This window comes from Microchirus variegatus (assembly GCF_963457635.1).
Source record: "Microchirus variegatus genome assembly, chromosome: 7".
NCBI lineage: Eukaryota > Metazoa > Chordata > Actinopteri > Pleuronectiformes > Soleidae > Microchirus > Microchirus variegatus.
The window spans coordinates 18909569-18937230 of NC_139808.1; the positions used below are offsets into that span (position 1 = coordinate 18909569).

Below are 27662 nucleotides of genomic sequence, written 5' to 3' on the forward strand. Positions count from 1 at the left end.
TTAACCTTGTAACGGAATGTAGAGCCAGACAATAATTCAATTGTATGCTGTAAACTGCAATACAATTTTCTTCAATATTGTGTGTTGTTTTCTGCCCATAAAGCCACAATTGACTGGTTCCTTCAACTTTTACTTGAGAGCGAAACTTCATCTAAAATGATCTGATATGTCATTGTAATATTTATCAATGTTGATCAATTTGAAACTTCTTGATCATGATGGCATTTCTGTGTTTATTTTTCTTATTTACTTTTCCGAATTGCCCAGCTCTAAAAGTAAGTAGTAGTTTGATGTCGTCATCGCAAATCGAATCTCCACTGAAATATCTGTCCGTAGACCCCCAACCAAATATCCCCAGAGCCTTGGTGGTGAGAATAAGAAAAAAAAATGTGTTTGAACTGATGTCGCTCTTCTGCACAAGTGAATTTAAACTTGGTTGGTGACTTTTAACCTCCAATTCCAGCCTGCTTCACAGTGTGAGACACACTCAGGCTTCATGAAACATGCTGAACATGTCTAAACAATGCCTCTGAGGTTTAAACTTTGTTGTGCCTTTCTTTTCTATCCATGGTTGGCCACTGGAGGGAATCTCCCCTCAAAATGGTGCATGCCTGATCCCTGGGGTGGGCCACAGAATGCAGTAAATGTCTTTCTCTGGAGCTGGCTGAAACCTGACCCCCAGGGCAGCGCCTGTCTTCACAAAGGAGATTGTGTGCATATCAACATCACAGTAGCCAGTGGCCCAGGAATCTATTGACCAGGCAGAGGAGGCCGTTTTCACCTCATGCCATTTCGAATCAAAACGGCTGCTGGAGCAGTTGACAACTCTTTTGAATTCTGCATTCCTCTACGACGGATGAACCGGACCAAGCTAGAAAAGTGGTGGTGGGAAATAAAATGTTACAAATGCAAATACCTATTCGGTGTAAGCCCCCCGCTTTTGTAAATGAGCAAACCCACACCACCAACTTACTGTACATTAGTAGAAGTTGAGGGCCTTTCCTCAGCAGGTTGTTGGTGCAAGTAACCAAATCAATTGCATGATATACATCCACGATTAATGATTAAGAGGCAAAAATCCCCAAAACAAGAGAACTTGCTAATTTCTTTAAAATACATTTTTGGGACAAAACCATTGACATAAATCTAATTCACTTTTCAAGGGTGAGGACAATGGAAATGAGTCCACAAAAATCTCCCACTCATATGACACAGTTGAGGTTGACAGACAGATCTGGTTGTCCTCACTTCAGTTTCTGGGGAGGAAATGATGTGGGCCACACAACAAAGTTGCAGCTCCACATGTTCAGTCGACTGAATTAACTATCAATTTAGTTGCCATAACCAGTCAGGACAGGACAGATTTTAGACAAATGTCACATCAGGAACACAATGATAAAAGATGTCAGAAGACATGGTGGAAGATCATGTTCATGTATCTTCAGACTGCAGACACTGTTTTCTTTTTGTCAAATCAGATCATTTAGGGCAAATTATCCACATTGTTAACCCGCAAGAGTTTAAATAGGATTTGTGTGTCCAGGCATAGTCTACCTATTTGCAAAGGTTGTTTTAACGTCGACATTGGTTTACCAGTGTTTGTAGCACGGTTTTCCAACAAGGAAAAACTAAGGTGTATCATCTCACTCTTTAAACCATCACGCCAACAAGTCGTGGTACACAATGTACTAAATACTTCAGGTACACCAGGCCATTGTGTTTTCCATAAAGAGAGAGACAGAAGACTTATTTGAAATCTGATTTGAGGACCCAGAGCATTCAGACCTGTCAAGTCTGCAGTAGAAAACTCAAAGTGAACACATTTCAAACAACTTCCAATGTTGTGCTGTCCAAAAAAACGACCTGGATATGCAAAAACGTGACCTTTTTCAAGACCATAGGTTGATGCAGTTTCCTCTCTGCTCATGGGCCGTTTATGCATTCACTGCTCACTTTATTAGACACACATGTGTAAGTGCTTGTTAAAGCAAATATCTAATCAGCCAATGGGGGAGAAGGGTGATTGATGTGACTCTGGAATGAATGTAGCATTGATATTGATAAAATAAGGAGGGCCAGTCTGAGCATTTAGTCAATTGTCTGAAAATGATTCAAATATCCGGTGGGCATAAATGCCAGATAATAAGTTTAGCTCCCAATTTACATTTGAGATGAAACCACTTAACTGTGGAAAATGGACAGAGAAACAAACCATAACCATGTGAGTCAAAGCAGATTTTCTTTAAGTGTGTTTACACAGTGAGTAAACATGTCAATTCATGATGAATATTATTGATTTTTGAAGAAAAATACATCATGTTATCGACTCAAAATGTACTTTTTGATATTGTGATGTGATGTCATGTTGCTTCTGTCACAGCAAATATTGTTATGAAACTTGCCATAAAAAGAATACGATATTCCAAATCAATCAAATCAATTTCATAAAAATGGCAACAAAGGGGGGGGGGGCAAGATATTTAACCAAAACCGTTCAGTCTTTGGCAGAACTGACAAACTAATAAACTTCTTGTTTACAAAATGTCGCCCGTGCCAAGAGTCAAGCTGGTAAATCACTGCCCTGCTCGGGTATTCTTTGTGTTACCTTAAAGCATACGATAAAGACGAAATTAGACGGGCGATGCTGCTCAGATCTAAGTTTAAAAAGAGTCTGTTCACTAAACTTCAGCTCGCTCTCACTCAGTTTGAATGCGACCGTTAGCAACATCAAACCGAACTAACTTCTCAGAGCAGCTCGCTTTGTCCCGCTGCTCTTCACGTCACTGGTGCTCGCGTGAGTGTTTCAAATGACGCACGTTCTTTACTAACGCGGCCACTTTATTGAATAAAAAGCCCGAATGTTTTGCGGTCGCCCCTTCAAAAACCCCAGCGAGTAGCTGTCTATGCTAAATTAGCCATCTGGAGTGCACAAAGAAAGGAGAGCGGAGGCAGGCAGGGAGTCACGTCGCTCCGCCAGATGGACACCATGCCTCTGCCTCCGCACACACTAGCTGGCTAGCTTGTCCCTCCAAATTCAAACACACGCAGCATAAGCCCGCAACACAAAAAGAGCCCCGCATACCAGGCTAAAAAAAAAAATCAACAAGCGGCGGAGACACATCGTGGGGCCAACAAATTAAAAGCGTGTCCGGCAGTGATTAAAAGGCACGACCTGTGTGAGTGAGTGTCTGCGTGTGCGCCGCTCTCACCTCGTTTGAATGCCTTCATTCTTTGTTGATGGAAAACACGCAGCTGTCCCAAGTTGCTCCGCACAAAAGCGTGGAGTCCAGGAGCCAAACGATGGTTGACACTTTCTCTTCAAGACGTCGCTTTTCTTTCACACTTTAAACGCCTCGTGTCTGTGTTTCTGCCGCGTGGAAACGCTTCTCGTTTTCCATCGCTTTTTCTGACACGATAAATGTTTTCAGTGTGTGTGTTTTTTTTTTCTTACTCGTGTGTGTGTGTCGCCTGTTCCTTTTACCTGCACGTAGCAGCAGCAACACAGCAGCGCCACTTCTTTGCCAATCTTGACAGTCGCAGCCGAAGTGGTCCCGCCTCTTCAACGGCTCCCAGCCAATCACATCTCTCCATTCTGCCTCGCGGGGAAGCAGCGAGCCAATCTGGGCCCTCCGCCACACAGCAGACAGGCCCCCGTCTCATTGATGTGACTGACGGCTGAACCATTTCATTCAAAATACGGTGCGGCCATTCAAAAAACAACGTTGTTGTTTTTTAAGTCGACACCGTTTAAGACGACGCGAGTGTTTCTGTCGTGCAGACACTGTGTCCCAGCGTCGTGATGCGTTTTGAAGCCACCGCGGACGGGTTTGCTCCTAAAATACACAGTGTACAAAAAAAGGACTTTATGTAACAAAATGTTCTTGTTACGTAAATCAGAAACGTCCTCTTGTTTATGTTTGAGCCCGCATGTGCATGTGAGCATAATGTTTCTACTCACTGTTTACATCTAAAGAAAAATAATAATCAAACTTTGAAATTATTTCTCTAAATATTTCACGAAACCATACAAAGTACATTCTGTTCCCATAAAAAACTAAATTTGTTTAATTTTATAGCTACACGGTCCTTGAGTCAATACTCACCTTCTACGTTTATTTCTGATTCCCACCCTTATTTATGTTCACATTTTTTATTATTTACTCTAGGTTTTAGCTGATATGATACTCAGTTTGCATACTAGTCAAGGTTACTGAATCAAATGTCAGAAAAAGAAAAAAAAACTTTTGTCATTAAATCACAAAATCTTTATATTTGTTATTATTATTGTACTTTGCTAGAGAATAACTTGAAATGTGTAGCATCATTCAATGTCATTGCATGAGTCAGGGATGATATCTTTTTTTTTTTTTTTTTAAACTAACATTTTCCGTTAGATATGATTTTATATTCACTTCCGTTGCCTTGGGTACATAAATACATAGGACGATATGTTAAATGTCCTCCAAAAGACTAATTCTAAGACTATGAAGACTATTCAATTTGTGAGTAAGTGACTGTACACATGTACGAGCAAAAACATAACATTTAAATCACCTGAGATTCAGCAAACACTTTGTACAAGAAGTAAAGACATGTTTTTCTTTTTTGAGAAAGTATTGTGTTCATTTTATTGAATGTCACATCTCTCTGTTATACATCTGAACAACCTTGAAGTAGTATAAATAGATCTACAGAGCATTGAAAAGATGAGGATTATCACTCTGTTTTTTTCTCGCTCTTATTTACAGAAGAAAACTAAAAGAAGCACAGGGAGGAGAGAGATGCAAGATTATTAGTTTGACCTTAATACCAAAGGACCCTCCTACTCAGTATTGCACATACATTTAAAATGTTATCATAGTATAGTGACATGAATCTATAGGAAAATCGCAATTTATGAGCAAAACACTCACACACTCAACTCTGCCAAAGCAGAATAACCCTGGTATACTAAACCCCACAACCCCTGAAATACACACAGCCTATATACTGCACAGGTCCTATTCTTGAAAATATGTGCTTGCTTCATAAAATATGTGTTCTAGTATTTGTACGGATACTCTTTTTTGCTACACGGTATCTCTGTGATAAGAGCATTTCCAAGTTCTGCCCCCCACCCTTTCCCGGTTTTATACCTGGAACAAAGCAAAATGTTAATGATCCTGTTCTTTTGTTATAAACAGGCCTTAGGACGACTGTAAAGGAGTGGATTCACCAGTAACGCTCTTCTTAGGATTAAACTGTTTTTTTCTGTCTGACATTTTCTGTCCTCGAACGAAGAAAACAATTTAAAAAAGAATAGAAAAATAGGTTGATACATAAATAAACACTAACATGTTTACTTGTAGAGGAGAAAAAATAAAGGTACATTAATGTGATTATGTTTCTTTTTCTTGCTTAACAAAAAGGCTATTGCTTTTTTTCACGGCATAATAACAAATGTTTTGCTATGGCTGAAGAAACCAGCTTAAAGCTGCAGAGTGTCACTTTTGGTGATTTTTGTTGTCGTCTGTGTAACTTTATTTGTATGATGATTACTTGTATGATGCGTCCGTCATCTGAAAAGGGGTTCTGAGAAGCAATACCATCAGACCTGACTGAAGGGAGCGTTTGTGTGTATACTGCGGCAGCACAGGGCCGGGTGGGGATAAGAAGCCTTTTTACGATCAGGTTTGTTGAGCAGTAGCAGAATTCACTTCCGAAAACTTTTGTCTCCAGTCGTACTCCAACCTGTTTACAGTCATCTCGCTTCACTAGTGCAATGTTGCTGTCGCCTCCGTCTGTCTGGACATAAAAGCTCATTTAAAAATAGTGTTTAAATAGGTGTTTATATTATTTAAAAGTTAACACGCTACACATTTTAAGGAGTGCAGCTGAATACAAATGTTACAGACCGTGGCTCAAGTAGATGCCTCTGCTTTAACTTGTTGACGGATAATGCATTAAAAGGCCAAATCCATCAAACATGTATGGGGGCCATTATCACCCCCAAATCAATGGCTTTAAAGCTACCCCCGCCCCATTCCCCCCAATCAAATACTGCAGCTGTTTGGATCATGGATAACGCAGCCGTAGACCTAGGTGTGTCCTGGTGATACACTTGTGTGTGTATTGAAGTGAAAGCCCTGTTAAAATGTATGAGACATGCTCTCTTTTATCTCTGTGAGTCATGCCACTGACATCTCTTGGCATTTTACACATCCAAGTTTTAAGCAGGCTGGAAAAGCATCTCTTTTCAGCCACCGGGCAGCTTTCTCCGTCTCCATGCCCTCCTCCTCGCCGCAGCGTACTTCAGACGCCTCAGTAAAGTGATTGATCTGTGATCCAGTCGGGCACAGAGCTACAGTTATGTGCAAGGAAGTTTCACAGCAGGGTCTGAGCCTGAAAAACAATATGCAGTCAACGGAATGAAAGTAAAAACAACAACAAAAACAAAGAAAATGATATGAGTAGGTGCATGGTTGGATGATAGTGGATTTTTTAAGCAGTACGTGAAACAATAAACTGACCTGAGCACTCAAAAAAATAGAGACAACTTCAGTAGCTCCACTCTGCTTACGTTAGGAAAACAACTTTTCCAGATACACACAAGCTTTTCCTGGCAGTCGGAAATCAAATCAAGCCTTTGGCTGAGTCACACAAAAGGCCTTTAGGTGCTAACGACACCATCCACCTCAGTCAAATGGAAGAGGGCATTGACAGCGACCGGGGAACAGGCTATTGACACTCCTGAGTCATTTTCCTCACTGAGAGTCATCCCCAGCAGGCAAACACAACAGCAAACAAAGGCCCACCATCAAGAGAAAGCTCTTGCCAAGATAGAGAAAGAATGGCAGCCATCAGGCTTTTCCAATTCAAAGCCCCTGGCTGCATTTTTCACTCACAGTGGGTGAGAGAGGCATTGCCGCAGTCAAAGCAGTGGAATGACAGTGAAGTAGTTTAACATAAATAATTAGGAGGGGAAGACTTGGTGTTGTTTACAATAACTTACTACTTTTTCTTTTTGAGGAGAAACCAAATGCGAGTAGAATGAAGGAAAACAAGTGTGGTTCATCTATTCTTGGGCTCATTACGCCAGTGTTTATGGGTAGATATGTACTTTTAAGAGAGCTATTTCATCCCGTTAAAGGGTTTTTTCCTCTCCACTGACACCTAGTACTTGCTCTTTGTGTGTCTCTGTTGGCTTTCCTTCTTTCTTTTCTCTGCCTTACAAGGCAAGCACCTTGAATTATTTCAATTGGTTTGATTTGACTGTCAAGCACTTGTTACATTTGTTGAGAATTATTACTGAAGTGTTTACAGATCCAGCGTGTAACATTTAGGAGGATTTATTGGTAGAAATTGATTGTACTAACCACAAGTGTCTTCAGATGAGTGAATAATAGCTTCAAAATAAAATGCCTGGTTTTAGTAACCGTAGAACAGGGGTGTCAAACTCATTTTCATTGAGGCTCCACATCAGCATAATGATTACCCTCAAAGGGCCAGATGTAACTGTCATACAGAATAAATGTAACTAAAATGTAACAAAATAAAATGCAAAATAAAGGTAACTACTCCGTAACATATTGCTAAATAACTTTCTGTATTTATTACTTATTCAAGTTACAAATATTATGCATTATAGATGTAACCCGGTCCGCGATGGTGTTTCTTGACAAACTAACAGTTTTAAAAGTCTGTATCTGGTCGGAGCAGACCTGCTCACACACCTTCAGCATGCACTGCTTCAAAAATGCACCCTCAGAACAAGACTTTGTCTTTTTCTGAACACATTCTGCTGTGATCACAGTCTCAATCTCAATTTTACTCGTCGCATGATACACTGTGATCTAGTGGCAAGGTTCCGTCACTTTGCGGGTAACGTAATCGCCATGCATTATGGGAAATGTAGTTTATGGTCAACACACGCCTAGAAAGTGGGGAACATAGGACCTTTTTTGGGAAAACGGGGAACATAGGACCCGGGGAACATAGGTACGACCCCGTCTCAACTGAGTGTGTATTTTGTATTGTTTACAGTTTTACACGGCTTCCATTAAAGTCCCTAAAAGACAACTCTTGTCTCTGGTGCTCTATGGGAGAGTGTTTGGTCGCTGCATATCTGTGTAGACGAACACACAGTGAGGGCAGCAGAATGACCATGAGATTACTTACTTACTCTTACTTCGCAAAGGAAGAAAGGTGGAAAGGGCAGACAGAGTGGGAGAGTTAGGAGACATGTGAAAGACTTTTTACATCCTATGTGCGAGAGCCAGTGAAAGGGATTCATTAGATTTCAGTAATCCTTACACACTGGACCTTTTTACAAAAGACGTAGTTACAGACTACTTGGTTTTGGGAAGTGCCTTCAAATGGCTCTTTAAATATACATAATCCAGGGTGTAAACCAGACCAGTAAGGAACTTTTACTTATGATGTAAATGCTTTCCAACTGTATGGATATTTAACTGAGAACTGCTGAGAGGAGAGGACAGTGCAGTGTTGACAGACGCCCATGTTGACAGCAGTACACACAAAGTCCATTCTTTAAATTCAAAGCCAAGTTTCAAACTGACCCTAAACACTCATCCTCGTGAGGCTACATCCAAACTATAGCGTTTTGTGATAATAACAATCTGCGTCCATAATAACACACCTTTACATATATATAATTGCACGGTCAGTCGAGTACACGGGGCATACGCATGCTGGTGAACCTGATTCCCTCTTCTGCTTAGTTTCAGAAAGTACTACAGAGACAACAGTGGTGAAAAGTTAGAGTTAGTTTCTGACAGTGAGGTGAAAGTAAATTCAACTGTTTTTCATTCAGAGTTACAAGGAATTTATTTGGCTAACCTTTAGGGGTATTTTCAACCGTCTTTCTTTTCTGATCCTTGGCTTTTTTTATGCAGTCTTCCATGAAAAAAACAAAACAGTCTTCATGTAGATTAATTAAGATATAATCGCCGTAATAACAAAACCCTCCTAAACAATTTTATGACCTTGTAGTAACAAGAAACGACAAAGTTCTTCAACTGAGATTTTCAATGGCAGCCTCAAACGAATGAAGTCTCTTGCTTCACAGTCCACAAGAGTCCACAAGTTAACTGTTTCATTTACTGATTAGTGAGTTAATAGTGAATGATTCCACTAGGACCAGCATACGTTCCTGTACGTGCTGCATTGTCCATGATATGTTTGTGATCTGGGCTCTGAAACACTGGGGTTAAGTAGACGGCAGGCGCATCCAGAGAAGAATTGATGCATTCTTTAAACAAAAAAAATGGGTATGTGTATTAGAACCCTGCAGTACATTAAATATTGGAGCTGTGGCTACATTCCACTCTCTCTATTTTCACAGTAAAATGCTGACACAGAGCTCCCTGCTGCTGACATTTGAACACACAAGATGAATTTAACAATGACTTGATCCTTGGCTTTTATGCAGTCTTCCATGAAAAAAAAAAAAAAAAACAGCAAGCAGCACTGAATAAATGATGAAAACACTGTGACTAATGTATGCAATTCTTTAATTTAACATTTTTCTTCCTTGAATAAAAAAAGTGTGGACACTTCTGGATGGAACAATGAATAAGACATGTTTTGATTGATGATGCACATCAAATAACAACTGCTTTTTGAAAACAAAACTAATGTGAGTTCCTTCAGACAATAAAGAAACACTATCCTGCAAACTGAGCCAGCTGTATTCATTCAGAAAAAGCCAACTGATTTGTAAGTGTACGAGTTGAATGCTAAGTGAGGTTAATAAAAGCACTTTAACACACTGACATACTGTATGTACCTACACATCTGCAGGTACAGCTCAAACAGGAAGTTCGGGGAACAGAGAGAATCAAAATAGACTAAAGAGGATGATTTTTCCTCGACAAAAACAATATTCAATAAAACTGGCTGCACACACGCCGGAGTTAATTGCTAGGAAGTAAAGGAACAATTCCCCTGACTTTGACTTTCATCACACCCCTGAAATATTCACACGAACCAGACCTAAATAGATTGTATACACAAAAAAGAAAAGGGCGACTAACGCAAACGAATACGTACAAGGAAGAAGTACATAGGCGTGACGTTAGTGGAGTGTCGTGACGTGGATGCAGTGTTTGTGATGGCCACAGGGTGGCATTGTGCAAAAGCTACAGGATGGCCGATGATCTGGGACGAGAGGACAACGACTGGACAGGAGGAGCATTCATGCCCATCGTCTGTCCACATACTTCACCTTGTAGCCAAGACAGGAGCATTTTAAACAGTCTTCATGTAGATTAATTGAGATATAATCGCCGCAATAACAAAACCCTCCTAAACAATTTTATGATATCAAGAGTAGTAACAAGAAACGACAAAGTTCTTCAACTGAGATTTTCAATGGCAGCCTCAAATGAATGAGGTCTCTTGCTTCACAGTCCACACGAGTCCACAAGTCAACTGTTTCATTTACTGATTAGTGAGTTAATCGTGAATGATTCCACTAGGACCAGCATACGTTCCTGTACGTGCTGCATTGTCCATGATATGTTTGTAATGTACTGCTTGTATTAATTTGAATAGTTGTTTGCTGGCCTGTCTAGTTTCTAAATCTGGTGGGTGAGTGAGTGCAGTATTGTAACTGCATGGATGTGACTCAAATGCCCAATTTGACCCCCACCCCCCATCTCTGGGATCCTTATCTCTCCTCCCCCACTTCCATCCATGTTGACTCATTTGCATTGCCAAAGTTCTCCTTCAACTCTACTTTTTTTCCAGGTGACACTTATCTATCTTTTGATACGACCCACATCCTCCTTCTGTTTGGTCACCATCTCTCTCAGAGGCGAGTCTGATCCTCAGGGACGTAGATTTCGATGCTGTCTGAGCTCTCTGTAGCGGAGTTCTGCCGAAATGAGGCGGCCTTTTTGGCAGCCTGCAGACGCTTGCGAGCCTCCTGTTTTTGCTTTTCTGCTGAGATCGGGGCTGAGGCCGCGTCCGAGCCTGAGGCCGCGGAAGAGGTGGACGGCGAGTCTGCGCTCTTCTCACGTCTCAGCAATGGCTGTCCCTTACAGGGCTTCTTTGATGCTGGAGGAGCCCATTTTTGCCTGTCCTGTAGTGACAGAGAGAGACAGAAGGAGAGAGAGAGTAGTGTAAAGATGAGAAGGACAAAAGACAGATTAATGAGAAGGTATCAAGGAAACGATCCACAACGATTTCTGTGTTTGGACAGATTTGGCAGACAGGACTCTGACAGACAGTAGGCTAACGCTCATTGTTTTTGTTTGAAGCCTCATTAGACCACAGAAAACCCCCGTTCACAGCTGGAATCAACATCTCTGTCCTGAGACATCTGATCAAAAGTGGACAGAGTTAAGGCCACATTATACTTCTCCGACTGCATAATGCGTTATCCGACTGCGTAAGCACGGACACCGCTCGAGCCTTCATACTTCTGCGTCATGGACGGATACGCGCTGCAATTTCCCGCCCGATCAGTAGGGGTCGCTGGGCAAGTTTGTTGTGCTTTTGGCTACATTGAGCAATGGCGTCCGAGAGAGAAAGAGAGAGAAAGTCTGTTGTTGTTGAAACAGTGGCCGTTTCTAACTTTTCTGTGTCACGGAAAGCAGTTTTAAGATAATTTGAGGCGAGAAATTGGCCATGTAGAGTCTAAACATGTGTGTATTAAGATATGACGTATTTATAGTTCGACAGCGACGTTGCGGTGATCAGCTCCGCCTCTGTGGACGCTCGGTGCGCACTGTGAGCCTGCACAGAGCAGCTTCGCTCGGCCTGTCCTGAGGACCAATCGCAGCTCTTGCCGTCTCCGTTGTCCCTTGACGGAGTGACGGAAATTGGGCTTTAAGGATAACTGATCACACCTCATGTGAGTGGACATTACTTCTCGATGCAAAATACACACAGATGTCATGTCTGTGAGTCTGACTTCACAGATGTATCTGTTGTGAATGCTGTGTGTCAGTGTGACAGGTACTAAGAGAGAAAAAGAGTCAGGAGGAGCTGCGTGATTCAATGCACTACTCACTCTGCTGTAACATGAATAAATCAATATATGGCTGCTGAGAAGTGTAAAAAAACCCTTTCAGTTCACTGTGAAACTGCAGCGGGTCAGAGGATGTCAGCTGAGGAGATGGTTTCTAAAGCCTTATTAACAAACTGTCTGGATAAACAGGAAGTCATTGAGACAATGTCTGCTAATGCATATAAAGGTTACATTAGAACAGTTCGAGTGAATCACTGTATTTATTTCCAAAGACTTTAATCTCTTTTGTACGACACATGGTTCTGTATGTGTCGTACCTGCTGCTGTTTGTTCTGTTCTGACAACAGTACTGCAGTTCATACGTCGTCTCCCTCTACTTAGGGGTCAAAGACCGGGGAGGAAATTTTGGTGCATGTGCAGAACACCAAGTCGGATCCCTTCTGACTAAGCATATACATGTAGGAGTAATCGAACTATGAATCATATTATCCAGGTATATGTCTGACTACTAGCTCGACTTCAGTCGGACTAACTTTCACATGACATTAAGAAAATTTCATTATTGTCTTAATGACTTAAGTCAGACTTTGTTGAGTGTCTGATGTAGCACACAGGTAACTTTTTCCATATGTTGCTTTGTTAATTATGCTATGAAAACCTCTCTCCATGAACCATGTGATCGACTCTTCAGTCTCTCTGATATTGAGCTCTTTTCAGAAGTGCACAAGTACAGCAACACAGAGCCCTGGCTGCTCTGTGTTGACTATAAACCAAGCTTAATGTGTCCTGATGATGGATTTGTGTTAACACATGCCAAAGACTGTGGCCACATGTGTCCACAAACCACCTCTGAATCTGACCTTCTAAAAAAAGGAACCCTCTCAGGATGCACTGGCTGTGGTCAGAGCCAGACTTGGCACTGTCCACTTGTGATAGGATCAGAGATGTGGACACCAGATTTGAACGGGGGTCAGAGACAGTAGAGACAACTGGTAAAAACAGGCAAACATTGAGGGAAAAAAAAGCATAACAGTTAATTAAATGACAGTTGTTAAAGAAAATGGCAACATGAATTGATGGGCACACGGTATCACACATAAAAGCAAATTAAATCATTTAAAGCGACAAAGAATAAGAACACACACTCATAATGCACATCATCTAAAGCACTAAAGGCATAATTCACATTTTTAAAGCTGTAGTATTTAAGGTACTTATGCACAGTCAATGTGTAAGCTGTCTATTTAGAAAAGGAGACAGGGGAACTATTACATTAGTGATGCATTTTTACATTTACTATGGGGACAGCAGAGAGACCCAACTTAAAAAAATCAATGCAATTCTTACTGTTCAGTTTCTGGGCAGAAACGAGGACCTTTGTAGATGATGACCATGTTACCTACGCTTATTTTGTGACTCAAAATCTCTGTTAATGCTTACTTATTTTGAGTTTCACCTTTTTGTCAGTCTCATAACAGAGAAATTCTTATTAGTTACATAGTTGTTTCTCATTATTAGCACCTTGTGTCAGGTGTAAAACAAATAAAGAGGAGAGAATGGGCTTCCCGTTCACACCAGCATGCATATGCATGAGATACACATTTTAAAATGTGTTTTTCTGTATATGGATTAATTCTGTTATGGAGCTGAAATGGATGCATTTTTTACCTAAACCTAAAACCTAAAAATGCTAGAAAAACGTCATATTGACTATGCAAAAGTGCCTCATGTGCGCCTACTCAATAAAACCCCAATTAAGCCTTTAAACGACAGACAGACGGCAACAAGGACACATAAACACAAGCATTCTGTCACAGGGACGAGAGCATCACAGCCATGCTCCACACAGCAGAAAGTGACACATGCATGCTCAAATCAGGGCGTTACACTTAAACAGACAGCAGCGAGAGCCCTCTTTGAGATAAACATTTCCATGCATGCCTAAAGGGATCTCTCTTGCCCTTTTTTTGATGGACAGGGAGGTCCTGTTAGAGTTCATCCCACGCAGGGACGAGGGGAGGAATTTTAGAAAGGAGGTAAGAAAGAGTGGGAGCAATGGTGGTGGTGGTGGGAGGAGAGAGGCCGGTTTCGGCGGCTATCCTACCCCAGCCAGGGCACTGGGCAGCAGGGGTGGGAAGTACCTTCCGCCCAGGGGGCGACTGGGCAGCTGTCGCCTGCATGTGCTGCCAGTCACTGGACTTGAGGTGGTACAGCTCATCAAACTTGAGGCTGATGTCCTCGATGGAGAGCTGCAGCAGGTCCCAGAAACCAGCCAGGTCTTGGGCTGTGGGTCGTGGATTGGCATTCACATTCTGCCCAAAAGACGGGAGAGAATTATGAGTTAAAACTAACAACGTGATCAGTCGTGATTTTGTACACAGACCAAATGTAACACCTGTGTGTTTATCATTGACTTTATCGAAGAACTTAGTCTTCTGGTTGCAAAACAAATTCCTGTTGTTATATGTACTTCATCGTCTATTTTCCTCTAAATGGGAGCATCATGTACAAAATGTTCTATTGATGAAGACCTAAAACTAGTTATTGAGACCTTTAACTCCACAGAAAAACATTTACTGATGATATAAATCAAGTGAGAAATAGGCTCATTTTCTGATTGACTTCCATTTGCAACTAACAGAGTTGCCCCCTGGTAGCTGCTTTCTAGGCTTCACTCTTCAAACTGAAAATGTCATTTTTTTTATTCAGTGTGTATTATATAAGAGCGTGGAGTCAGATTCTGATCTGTGTTGGAATTACAAACAGGCAACGGGTATCTTTTAATCACACTGTAAGATTTTGAAGACTAAAGAGAAGATTTTCTGCAAAAAGGTTACACAATATTTGGGTCAAATCATTGTCGATTGTTTGTTGTTCTTTGTGATATAGGTTTAAATGTGTCTTTTGAATTATACTGGTCTAAAAACAAGAAAACCAATTTAAACAACTTGTATGACAGTGAAGACAGTGATATGAACAAACAGGAAGGACACAGATCTGAAAAAAAAAAGAGTCCTGTGGCATAACTGTTTCAGGAAATCATGTCAATGGAGGGAGCTGCACTTTATATCCATCCATCCATCCATCCATTATCTACCGCTTTATCCTCCACCAGAGGGTCGCGGGGGGTGCTGTGCCTATCTCAGCTGACATTGGGCGATAGGCGGGGTACACCCTGGACAGGATATATAATATTAATATTATATAACATTATATATTATTGACAACAACAATAATAATAATAATAATATGTATGATTTGCGTGTAATTTTTCACGTCATGCCTTACAGGAACGACTCTTCCTGCAACAATTGCTCCTGTAATTAATTGGTTATTGATTGTTGACTGTTAATCAAGGCCCTTGCACTTGTCATATTCACCACTAGGGGGAGCATGACACAGCATCATTTTCTTGAGCTCAACATCAAAATAACGGCTCACACTAGTCTTATCCTTTTATCTCATAAATATGGGGAAATGATACAGAATACATTCAGAAACAGAATGAATACCTCATCAAAATGATGCTTGTTATTTATCATTATTATATTCATATTATTCTGTCCATGGTGTGACCTGCATATTGCCCACCCCCGTGACCCTCCTGTGGAGGATAAAGTGGTAGAAAATGGATGGATGGATGGATGGATGATCACATTTTTATTGTACAAATTCTACTCTTATTTTTATATCTTTGAAGTTGTTATTTTATACTGTACTATGTAAATCTCCTTTTGGTATTTATTGAGTAGAACTTTTATTTTCTTAATTTAATCCAGCTTTAATACTAATATTTATTGATGACCAAGTCTCCTCTTTCTTGGTAGTGTGTTTATTTTGAACCAAAACAACAAAACTAATTCCTTGCATGTTGACACTTTGTTGGCAAGAAAACTGATTCTGGTGTATAAAGTGACTATATACTATACTATACTATATACTTATATATATGAAGTAAATCCTGTTCAGTAAACCATTTTCTCGAGCCAGTGTCTTAACTCCACAGGCAGACTGGTTTTTGCGTGCACTTTGTTTGTCACATTTGAGCAGCTGCCCTCACGGCTGTCATGTATGTCCAGATACTGTACATGTGCTTCATGTGTTATGACATTCCCAATTCAGTAGGTGTACAGCTGAAGATGTGGAAAGCAGATCCTGCAGAGCTACATTATGTCTTAAGTAGAAATAGAAAAATGTTTAGTCATTGCAAAAAGCGAGTGAAAGAACTTTACTCAGAGGATACAGGATATATGCATTCATTGTCAATTTTCTATTCTAATATGGTAAAAAAAATAAAATCATTTTCTCACACTGCATCATCTTCCAGCACAGTACAGGCTGAAAGATGTAGCTTTGACATTTGTGTATTACAGAATCCTCCTGTGATGTGTCTCAGTCTAATTGATCTTTCAAAAAAAAACAAAAAAAAAACATATATGTCAAACTTCTGGATCAGGCCACTTTGATACAGATGCTTGAAACATGTGGCAGTAATTGGCTGCAATTTGTTTCATGCCATTTCCAGTAAAACATAAGCTCCTAATCATAAGCTCCTTACGCATTTTGTGCTTGTGGGCTCCCGTGTCGTCCTCTGTGTGGACTAAATATGCTGCGTATCATTGCAGACCAGTCAGTTTTCTTTTGTGTATCAAGGAAATATTATCCAGGAGAGGAGAGAATAATCAAACTATTGATATTGGACTGAGGATGTAGGTTTCAGTTCCATGTCTGTGCAAACTCAAATTCAACAAATAAAAGGACGGTACACACCATGTTTTGTTCACACAGTCCCCGGAACTGCTGGAACTTCTGGGACATGAGGAGCTGGGCACTTCCCACTGCAATGCGAACCTTTCCCAGCACTGTTGATCCAAAAACAAAAACAACAGGACATGCATTTGTTACAACGATTACATGACTTATTATTCCAGATACTTCAAGTTCTCCAAATCACCCAGAAATTGGCACAAAGGAAAGATTGCTCTTGCGTTATCTTTCGACATCGACATTAGGGATGCACCAATTGCTCGGCCAGTGGCCGGAAACCGGCCCCAATCGGCGACCGGCCGGTCAGTCAGAAATATTCCGATTTTAATAAGCCGGTCAAAAATGCACCCGCATCGCGCAGCATCAGCAACACACGTGCACGTGGCTACACGCACATGTAGTAGAGTGTAGGGCTGGGCGGTATACCGGTTCACACCGAATACCGTTTTTTTTCTGTTATTATATGAATTTTTAAAATACCGCCATACCGGTGTATTTGATTACAAAACATCCGCGCAGCCGCGGCGTTGCTTTCTGCTTTGCGAGTGAGCGCGCTCTGCATGTAAACGTTTCATTAATGTTTATATATTTGTTTCAATCACTGAACGAAGCCTGTCGTATTTGGGACAAGAGTCGGGACCTTAAATCACTTGCACAAAACTTTTGATCAGCACGCAGCATTTGTTCGTTTGTCATTTAAATGTGTGAGCAGAGAGCACGAGGCATTGTTGGCACGGGGCGGGAGAGAGAGAGAGAGAGAGAGCGAGTGCGAGCGAGTGAGGTCTGCGCTCTTGGTCATTAGTTAATTTACTTATTTTTGTGTAGGTAATATGTTGTGAAATATGTTATTTCTACCTCTACAGGTAGTTATGTCTCGTTGTATTAGTTTGTCCTGTTATTGACGTCATGCTGTCATCACCTGACAGTCTGGCTGATTGACAGCCCCCAGATGCAGCGGATGCAAATACTATGAGAATATATTCAAATATCTGTGTTTTTTAAGAGGGAATATTCAAATATAATTTTTGAGCAATTAAAACATTTTTTTAAATCGGAATTGGCTAAATTCGGTATTGGCAGATCAAACTTCTTGAAAAATTGGAAAAAGGAATTGGCCCCAAAAATGGCAATCGGTGCATCCCTTAATCGACATGGTGGCATTCCCTTGCTACCTGTAAGGTAACCTGGTTCTTTATATTCTATTTAAATGCTTCTCGCTATTACTTTTATATTCTTTGCAATATCAGGCTTTTGAGAATATCTTTAGAACTCATTCCCACATTATGCCTATTTCGTGACAAATAATTAGTATTTTTTTCCCCCTTGTCATGTCTGGGGCTCCGTAGCTTCTGATGCTATTGAGAATGAAAAAATAAAGGCATGTAAGCTTTTATAGTATACAGTAGATCAGTGTTACCCAAAGTGTGGGTCATGGCCCACTAGTGGGCATTGGTGGTACTGCAGGTGGGTCTCAGAGAGTCTCCTCTTTTGTGTTTTGTACTTCGTACACACAACATAGGGGTGTCTCACCATTGGTTAATCAAATGTATTTTTGATCAAACAAGACCATGATTATTCATGTATGATTATACACTACCGTTCAAAAAGTTTGGGGTCACCTATACAATTTTTTTGCAAAAGATTAGAAATAGTGATTTTTATTCAAAATAATAATTTTACCCTTCAAAATTTGCTTTCGTCAAAGAACCAGCAAAACTGTTTTCAGCTGTGCTAACATCATTGCACAAGGGTTTTCAAATCATCCAATAGCCTTCTAACACAATGTACCATTAGAACACTGGAAATGGGCCTCTATACACCTATTGTACACATTCCATTAAAAACCAGACGTTTGCAGCTAGAATAGTCGTTTACCACATTAACAATGTATAGAGTGTATTTCTGATGCATTTAATGTTATATTCATTGAAAATAAGTGTTTTTCCTTCAAAAATAAGGACATTTCTAAGCGACCCCAAAGTTTTGATCGGTAGTGTACATCAGTAACAATCTAAATATCTTAACTTCTGTGTCATTTATTTACGACAGTGTTGTGTCACATTATCTGGGCCTGGGCTTACTCCAGTCTTCTGCTGCCAACGCTCATTTGACAAAGTCTGTCACTGTGTGCGGGACAGATTTAGAGCTTCGATCTAATCAAATTGCCAAGTTATAGCAACGTGATCACTGCTTTGTGAAACCAAGCTCTTTGCGCCAGAGTTACAGCAAATGATGTCATGATAAAACAATGTCACACACGTGCACATTCAATCCGGAACTTCTGATAAAAAAAAAGTGGGCATCCAAAGCCTCCCCACTGTTCACTTGTTTGCGTGTACTGTGTGGATTTGAGCGTTGTGCTCTCTGCCGTTTGCATCGTCAGGCTGATGTTGAAGCACTAATCTAATCTGGAGGTTTAATCAGTTCCAGAGTAGATTTGTGTAATTCTGAGGATTACAGGCCTGCTTGTGAGCGCAAACCCCAAGTGTTAGTGCTTCATCCCCTCCATGCTGTGTATGTCTGATTTTAGGGCCTAAAGAACAACCTCATCAGGAAGCTGTGAACCATGAGCTGAGGTCAGACGGTCTCTGACCTCTGGTACGAGGCTCAAAAATGCTGGGTTCATTCAGAGGGCCTACACATGTTTGACTGTACATTGCTTTGTCGTTCTGATGTTATTCTTATTTTAAGTTCTGTGATGGACCCCTGAAAGCAAACCTTTAAATTTAACAACCTTCAGTTTCCAGTCTGCACTTTTTTTTGTTGTTTTGTTTACGTCATTGCAACGTACAAGCTCCCCCAGCTGTATGGAAGCAATTTAACTAAAAGACCAGGAGCTGTGTTCACAACCATTCAGAGAACACTCCCAGAAAGCTACAAACCTTAATCACAATTACAGTCTTGTGGTTATCTGCCTCTGCCAAACTGCAGCTTGCTCTGCAACTTTTAGATATAAAATAAAATCACACAATTTTATCCATATGAGACTTCATTCGTGGGCAAATTATTGAGGTGTAGCCAAAATGTATTTTTCATGGCACAGCCGAGGTGACCTTTAAGTGCGACCCCAAAATCGACTCAGCTCATTTAGTTTAAAAGAAAGTGTATGCCAAACTTGCAGAAAACCACATACTAAAAAAACCCAAAACATAAACCTTCATCAATTTGTGTGGATTCTGAACACTGTACAAACTAGAGCTAGTGGTGTTAGTTGGTGTGTCAGGGTATACAATAAACTTCCAAACCACAACAGCAATGGAAGTGAGTCATTGCCAAACATTGCTGAACCTACAGTAGATCCTGATCGCCAACAAACACAGGCTTGTATGAAAGACACTTCAAGTGTTTGAGCACTTTTTCTTTGACAGGCAGTGTACAAGTCCAAACACTAGAGCCTCCAGAGTAGTTGCGAGTAGCATTTTGCCAGCCTTACCTTCCTCTGAGAGCTGGTTGTCTTTGGTCTCCTGCTCCATCTGCTGGCACCAGCCTTCCATGCGTCCCGTCTCTGCCTGCAGCAGTTTGAGGAACCAGTGGCCGTCTCTCCGACACAGCGTCCCCGATCCTCCGCTGTGCGATACACTGCTGCTACTGCCACTCGCACTCTCCAGCCAGGGGTCAGGAGGTGGAAGAGACGAGGGGTCCAGTGCTGGGTCCAGACTTTCTGAGAAAGAGGAAGAGCTACTTCTTGTGGTGGAGCGTTTAAGGATCTGCCTTGGTGGTGGGGGTGAAGAAGGATCATTGGCATTGTCTCCGTGGTCTAAAGAGTCCCTTCCGGGAGGGGAACTCATGGATTGGCTAGCACTATTGACCATGACTTTTTTCTCAGTGGATTTGGTATGAATGACGTGTGGGATGACAGGGGCGTCCTGTGAGCCTGAGTCTTGTTTTGAGGCCATGCTACTGGAGCAACTGTTCCTGAAACACATAGGGAAAGACTTACTGTTACAGGTTGAACTTGTAATTTAATGTACACAGCAGTGGATAAAGAAAACAATCAATAACTTCTGCTGGTCAACATATGTATAAATAAACAAGATCAACAAGAAACTGAGCTTTGTGTATAAAGTATATTGATAGTGTAGTTTTGTCTGTTGTCGCCTGATCCATCATCAGTGAATGTCTCACCTAGGCAAACGAACAGAAACCTTACATGATTCATGTGTCAGAAAACAAACTTATTAACACCAATAGCAGTTGGATGGTATTGGCTAAAGCAAAAGCAACTGTCACGGTAGGCCTGGGCGATATATCGATTTTATCGATTAATTAGATTTTTTTGTTCCGACAATTTTAAAAATAAACTCTTACTACGGCGCACTTTTTTAACGTTCGCACTGGGGAAATGTTCCGGGGAACGCTCATTCGTGGCACCACCCGTGCATCTCCTCACAAACATTGCTTGTATATTTACTTTATATACACTTTTTTTATACACCACAGATTTTTCTACGCCCGCATGTAACCGGCGAGCGTCCCCTTGTCCAGGTGCCGATTGAAACTCAAGTCACACTATCAAATACGCCATTATTACGGTTATATTGTTATTGTCAATAAAGATGTTATATTTAGGAATGCACCGATAATTCAGCGGCCGAAATACAGCGAGTAAACTGTGGAACAGCAACTATTAAATGCTGGAAAGTCTCTTTGCGCAAAAGTTAAACTTATGAACTCCCCACGACATTTTCACTTCACACCAGAGATTCTATATTTTGTCTTTAGTAGTTAAAAAAGAAAAAAGAAAGAAAAAACAACGTTTTAAATCGAAAAAATCTATTTTTTATTAAATAAGGCCAAACTATGAACACACAGTGTGATATTAAACTCCCTGCAGTGATTTTAAGCTCAGGGTCTCTGCAGGTTTCAAAAAGTCAAATTTAAGACTTTTTAAGACTTTTTTAAGACCATAATGAATAAAATTTAAGACCCATTTCAAATCCATACTGGCAAAAAGTACAAAAGACATGAAGGAAAATTGGAGCCACAAATCGTTGAACTTGCAATTTGGCTTAGCTGTGGGCTTTAATTAAGTTTTCTCCGCTGCTATGCTAAGCTATAAGACTAACACACCATGACGCGCGCACAGCACTCTAGTGGTGCTCGATAAATTCTCACTGGGCAGCACCGGTGGCCTACTTTAGTGTTGTAGTTATGTTATCACATCCTCAAAAATAGAAACAATTCAAAGCGAGACTGAAGTTTATGCATGTTTTAAATAAAAGTCACGTTAATAGATTTTTAAGACCTTTCAAAACTGTATTTAAGACCTTATATGAGATTTTAGGAGAATTTAAGACATTTTAAGGCCTTAAATTCAAATGAATGGATTTAAGACTTTTTAAGACTTTTTAAGACCCCACGGATACCCTGAAGTTGCTTTTATATTATATCCCTGATGTACTGTGGCTTTGTCACTGGTTGTCTTTAAAATAAAAATGAACCAAAGCCAGCGAACCAAAACATTTCATAATCATCTATTTTACAATTGTCCTCCTCATTATTATTACCGAGTGTTCAAATGGAGAACACCAAGACAAGTATTTCACACATTTGCACACCTATTCTACCTTTTTCCTGTGATCGGCTTTTAAGCTTTGCACCATAAAGCTACACTGAAGGGATCGCCTTGTGCTCCTTGAGAAAATTGTCAAAGTTGAGCCTGAAATAATTTAGACAGCAGAGACACATCTGCCATCTCAGCCTTTGTAGCTGCTTTGACAGAAAACAGTCGTTGCCAACAGCAAACCAATGTGTCTGCTGTAAATAAAGTATCATAATTTACAATTATCACTAAAAAGCAGTAAACCACAAGGAGCAGATGAGCTACTGCGCTAGAAGAATGCCATAAATTTGACTGTGCCGTCCGTGTGTGTGACAAGACGTCGTAACCTTGGTACTGCCAGAACTGTGACAGCCCTAAGTTATGGTAATTGTTGACACAGCTGAGGGATTGTCACATAGCAAGACTGTGTTTACAAAAAAGCTACGATAGGAATTATACGAAGAAAAAAAAGTATCATGGAATGTCCTGGTGTCTTAAAGAGAACAGAATGTAAACTACAGAGTGACAACTGAGTGGAAAACACAGTGACAAGAGACAGGTTGGAAGAGTTTAAACGCTCATGCCAAGAATCTGCTGCTGCAGCAGCACCAACAAAACACACACAGATGGTTTTCAGACACAGGAAGGATGACAGTCACATTGCGTTCACATATACAGTAGCTCCTGTAAAGGGAAAGAGTGGTCAGAGCAGTGTGTGTGGCTGTAATGTAAATTCCTCACGTTGTTACAAGGACAGGAAGAGGACTTACTGCCACCCGTCCTCCACCTGCACTCCGATGGACTGGAATTTGGCAAGTGGTGGGGTCTCTTCTCGTGGAACTTCCTGAATACAGTCAACCTTGCAAAAAATACAAAGAGAAACGGGAAAAGGTATCATCAAAACCTGGTCAAAACTAATGAGTGACAGTGGCAAATCTAGAAAATTCTACATGGGGGTGGCAAAGTGGTGGCAAGAGGTCTTGGCAGGGTGGCATGAGAGGACGGTACACAAGAATCCCCAAATGTAAATGGACTGAACTTAACAAACATATATATACTTTAAAACTACAGGAACAAGCCCAGTGCATCTCTTAAAAAGTAAAAGTATTAAAATAAAAAAATGTAATAATCAAAAATAATAAAGAAAAACTTCCTGCCTCACTTTCTGAATCTGCAGCAGCCTCCTCCTCTTCATCCCATATTCTTCCATGCATATTTTTCTATATCCATGTATATTGTGATGACCGAGTTAAATTTAAACGTCCAGTGTGTAAGAATGGATGACATCTAGGGGTGAGGCTGAAAAGTGCAACAAATGGAGGCCATCGCAGGAGAAACACTTGGTCAAATGCGAGGTTCTGCACAAGAACCTCTGCACTCACTCCTCCCTTTCCTGAGAGCATTTCAGATAACTACGGTGACCTTCACATACCAGACAGGAAGTCTGTCCTAATCTCTCTTTCTTCCTCATTGGTTTATGCTTTGGGTTTTGTGATAATGAAGTCGTTCTTCATTTACTTCATATGTGAAATGCACATCCATGTGTGCTGCTCTAGAAACATGATGTGTCTGTAAAACAAGGCCCTTGCCCAAAGTGCATGTACAAGGCTTTTTCTAAGGCCACAAATGATTCTCGTTTCAAAAGGATTATACACTTACACGGACATAATTACATGCGACATTCAATTTTTGCCAATTACCCTCTTTAATGTTTCACACTGGACCTTTGAGGGAAGATATTTGGTGTATTTTATTACAATTCTCATAATTTAGTCCAGGAACGTCGAAAATGTAGTCAGGGAGGTCACAGTGACTTAAATCTTTTGACGACTGAAATGTAATCAGTTCACCCTTGAATCCAAGAGAATAACTGTGCCAAATTTGAATTAATGCCCTGGAAGTTTTCCTGGTATATCTCATTAACCTGGTGTGAATGATGAATGGGTCGTCAGACGAGCTCTAAAACATAACGACTCTGGCCACAGCTGTCGCCTGCATCAAGGAAATTCAGAGAAAATCCTCATGATTTACAGTCACATGATTAACCTTGCTCTGTTTGGAAAATGAAAAAAAAAGGGACCATTCTCTGCCTTTTTACGACAGTATAATAGTGAGAATAGTTGGAGGATAACTCACATGAAACCTTTAGCTACATCCATAGGGCTCTGTTTTTATTTGAGAGAACATTTCATCAGCGCTTTCAAAACTACTACACACCCATGCAAACACCTTAAATGACCCTTAATGTATGTGACATTCAGGCACATGCTTCCCGGTGTAAGAAGCAAGTGAATTCTCTCGCCCGCAATTGTTTGCTTAATTACAGAGAGAACTACAGAGAAACAGCAACAGTGAAAATTCAAAGCAAAGAAACTTAGAGTAAATTTTAATTGGGACATATTATGCAAAATCAACTCTTTAATCATTTTAATACTTATATTTGGGACTCTGGAGGCCTTATTGGTAGGCAAAGTGTTAAAAAAGATGACTCATCATCAATCAGTCATGTTTTTGTGGTCCACCTCAGTCTTTGTCAAAGTTTAATTTTATTCACCATTTTAACAGTGCTGCAAAAAAAAATTTCACCTTAGAAACATGGCCAAAATTAGACGTTTTTTTAAGCCAGGGTGATACTGAAACACTTGTACATGCTTTTATAACTAGTCATGTGGACTACTGCAATTCCCTTTTTATTGGTCTCCCTAGAAAGTCAGTAAAGAAACTTTAAGTTATTCAGAACGCGGCAGCCAGGATTTTAACGAATACAAAAAAAAGAGATCACATTACTCCTCAGCTTGCAACACTGCACTGGTTGCCTATTTCTTTTAGGATTGATTAAATTGAGTAAAGTTCTTTTACTCGTTTATAAAGTTTTAAATGACCTAGCAGCATCTTATATAGGCGATTTGCTTTCTTTTTATACCCCAACAAGAACAACAAGGCCCTCACTGCCTGTTTTTAGTTGTCCTAAGATGACCCACAAGAAAACTGGTGAAGCTGCTTTTTGTTTTTACGGCCCTAAACTCTGGAACACTCTTCCGTAAGAATAGTGGACTCATTAGCCATTTTTAAAAAGAAATTGAAAACATATACTTTTAATTTGGCTTTTAATAAGGGTTGATTTTATCTTTTATCACTGTTACTGCTTTTCTTTGTTTTGTTGAAGTGTTGTGTTTTTAACTGTTAAATTGTTTCTAATATTGCTTTGTTCAAGCACTTTGGGCTGCAGTCGTGCATGAAAGGTGCTCTATAAAATAAAGATTATTATTATTATTATTATTATTATTATGTACAGGTGGTAAAGCATGCAATCTGACGTCACATTGTGCAATTTCTTGGAATTGTTGTCTCGCTGAGCTCCGCTTTGTCCCTAAAAAAAACACGAGAGTGCAAGCGAGGGCAATAGTATCCGGATGAGTGTAAGTTCGCAAAGTGTTCTATTCTTGGCTATTCAGCACAGAGTTCTACACAAACTTCCAGCCTTAGAGGATTTACATGTCCAGTGGATACATTTTATATATGACGGCAATGTGCCGGCTAGAGTTGACAAATGATGGTTTTTGCAAATGCTAACTGCTGTTAGCTGCTGGGGCCTCAGTGATGCTGACGTAGTTTCCTGTGTCTCATTTGCATTTAAAGAAACAGGCACTCAAAACAGAGCGATCTGAACAGGGCTGTTTTGGCAGAGTGATTGAACTGTTGTGACCAAAGCATGTCTGTGGCATGTTCATTAGGACAACAGGGAACTAGGTTAACTAGTGTATAATATGAGCCCTTTAAGTTTACAGCTGGTCATTGAGTTGTGTTTGATAAAAAAAAACGAAAAACAGTCTGACCGTAAATGTGGGTAACTGTGTCATTCTTTCCAAAGGTTTCCTTTTCTGCCTGTCCAGACTAAGATGAAGCAAAAACTGACAAAAGCGTTGTCAAACTTCTTCTTTTTCCGGGCTGGAACATGCTGGGGCAATGTGGACAGGAGGCCTATCCGGAGCAAAATTCAAGCATTTTTTAAATGAAAATTAAAGCTCACATAGAGTGGTCCTCTTGCACATATATGTTAGTAATGGAGGTCTACTTACATACATTAACTTGTTTTTATGGTCAAAAACCTCCTAGTTGCTGTAAACGAGCCGATAGAAATCCTCTTTTCTGACACTGTTACCCAGCCACGATATTTCAGACTCAACTCTGACCCCGGCTTCCCAACTGTCTTGTGATTGGCCAGAACCCGGAAGTGACATATTCAGCACACCCGCTCTCAGAAGTGCAGCTCCCCCCTCTGGAACAGTGGATGCACTGCTACTCATTATCAAAACATTGTTTTAACAATGTTTAAAAATAGCTTTGTCACGACTCCCCGCCGCAGTCCCTTTTATGACTTTGACCGGGAGTCAGACCCAGAGTCAGAAGACACTGTCGCTCGTGAAACACCTCCACAACGGACGTTATTCTTCTTCTGCGGTTCAATGTACGCAACCGGACGTGCCCGGACTAGTGCCCGGAGCAGGACGATCTGCTGTTCAGGAGAACCGATGTTTACGTAACCGGACCTGGTTTTTTCAGAGATCTCGCTGAGCCCGAGATTACAATAAAACACAGCGTTCTCAGCAATGGCTGAAATGTTTGTTTTGAACCTTCAGGGCTTCTTAAACAAGGTAATGACGCACACTAAAAAACAGCGTTAATTGGAACTTCCGGTCTAGGTCCGCTTTAAGCAGTGAGGAGTGTCGCCCTTTAGATTGCACCGTTTTGGACTTGCATTGATTGAGTTAACAATAACCTTTAAAAAAAGAATTAACCATAGCACACCTCTGTGCATCAGTCCCACGGCCTACCTGTATGCCAATGGAGGAGAGTTTCCGTCTTGGTAGTGGGGCCACGAAAGGCTCCTCTGCCACTAGATTCGCTTTATTAAATCCTGATTTCAGGGAGTCATGCTGGATTACAGAGTCATTTGTCTCAGTGGAAGCATTGGCGGTGGCGGGGGCAATGGGATCTCTCGGGATGGCAACAGGAGTGGGAATGATGTGTGGAGGGCGGGGAATACCCCGGGCCAGGCTGTTGGCACGGGTGCTGTCAAGGCTGTCAGAGGAGTTGCTGTGGGCGTGGCTAGACTGGCTGTTGACCTCTGACCTCCGGTCCTGTTGATCCAGGTAGTTGTCCTGGGCTGACTCTGTGCTGCTCTGTACCGTCACAGAGATGTAGGGCTTGGACGTCGTCCGGGGTGGAACAGGTGGAGGAGCAGTCTTCTTGCAGGTGGATATGAATGTGGAGACTGTGAGAGAAAAGATGCAAAAGTGATGAGAAAGACTTCAAATGCTTGGTAAAGATCAATTCAGCCTGAGAAGTGACTCAAAAACGTTGTCCTCAGTTGCCCAC

General features: G+C 40.9%; 1 protein-coding gene across 1 annotated transcript in view; it reads right to left on the minus strand.

Moving 5' to 3' along the window:
* Positions 1–10810: 10810 nt before the first annotated feature.
* The window catches only part of dlgap4b (discs, large homolog-associated protein 4b), a gene marked incomplete at both ends in the record, with an annotated part of 44984 nt that continues 28132 nt past the window's right edge, over positions 10811–27662 (minus strand). Inside the window, 6 exons of the mRNA XM_083893049.1 lie at positions 10811–11083; positions 14116–14286; positions 16745–16836; positions 20175–20656; positions 23054–23142; positions 27119–27558. Coding sequence (XP_083749175.1) covers positions 10811–11083; positions 14116–14286; positions 16745–16836; positions 20175–20656; positions 23054–23142; positions 27119–27558 — 1547 coding nt within the window. The remainder of the gene's footprint in view (positions 11084–14115; positions 14287–16744; positions 16837–20174; positions 20657–23053; positions 23143–27118; positions 27559–27662) is intronic.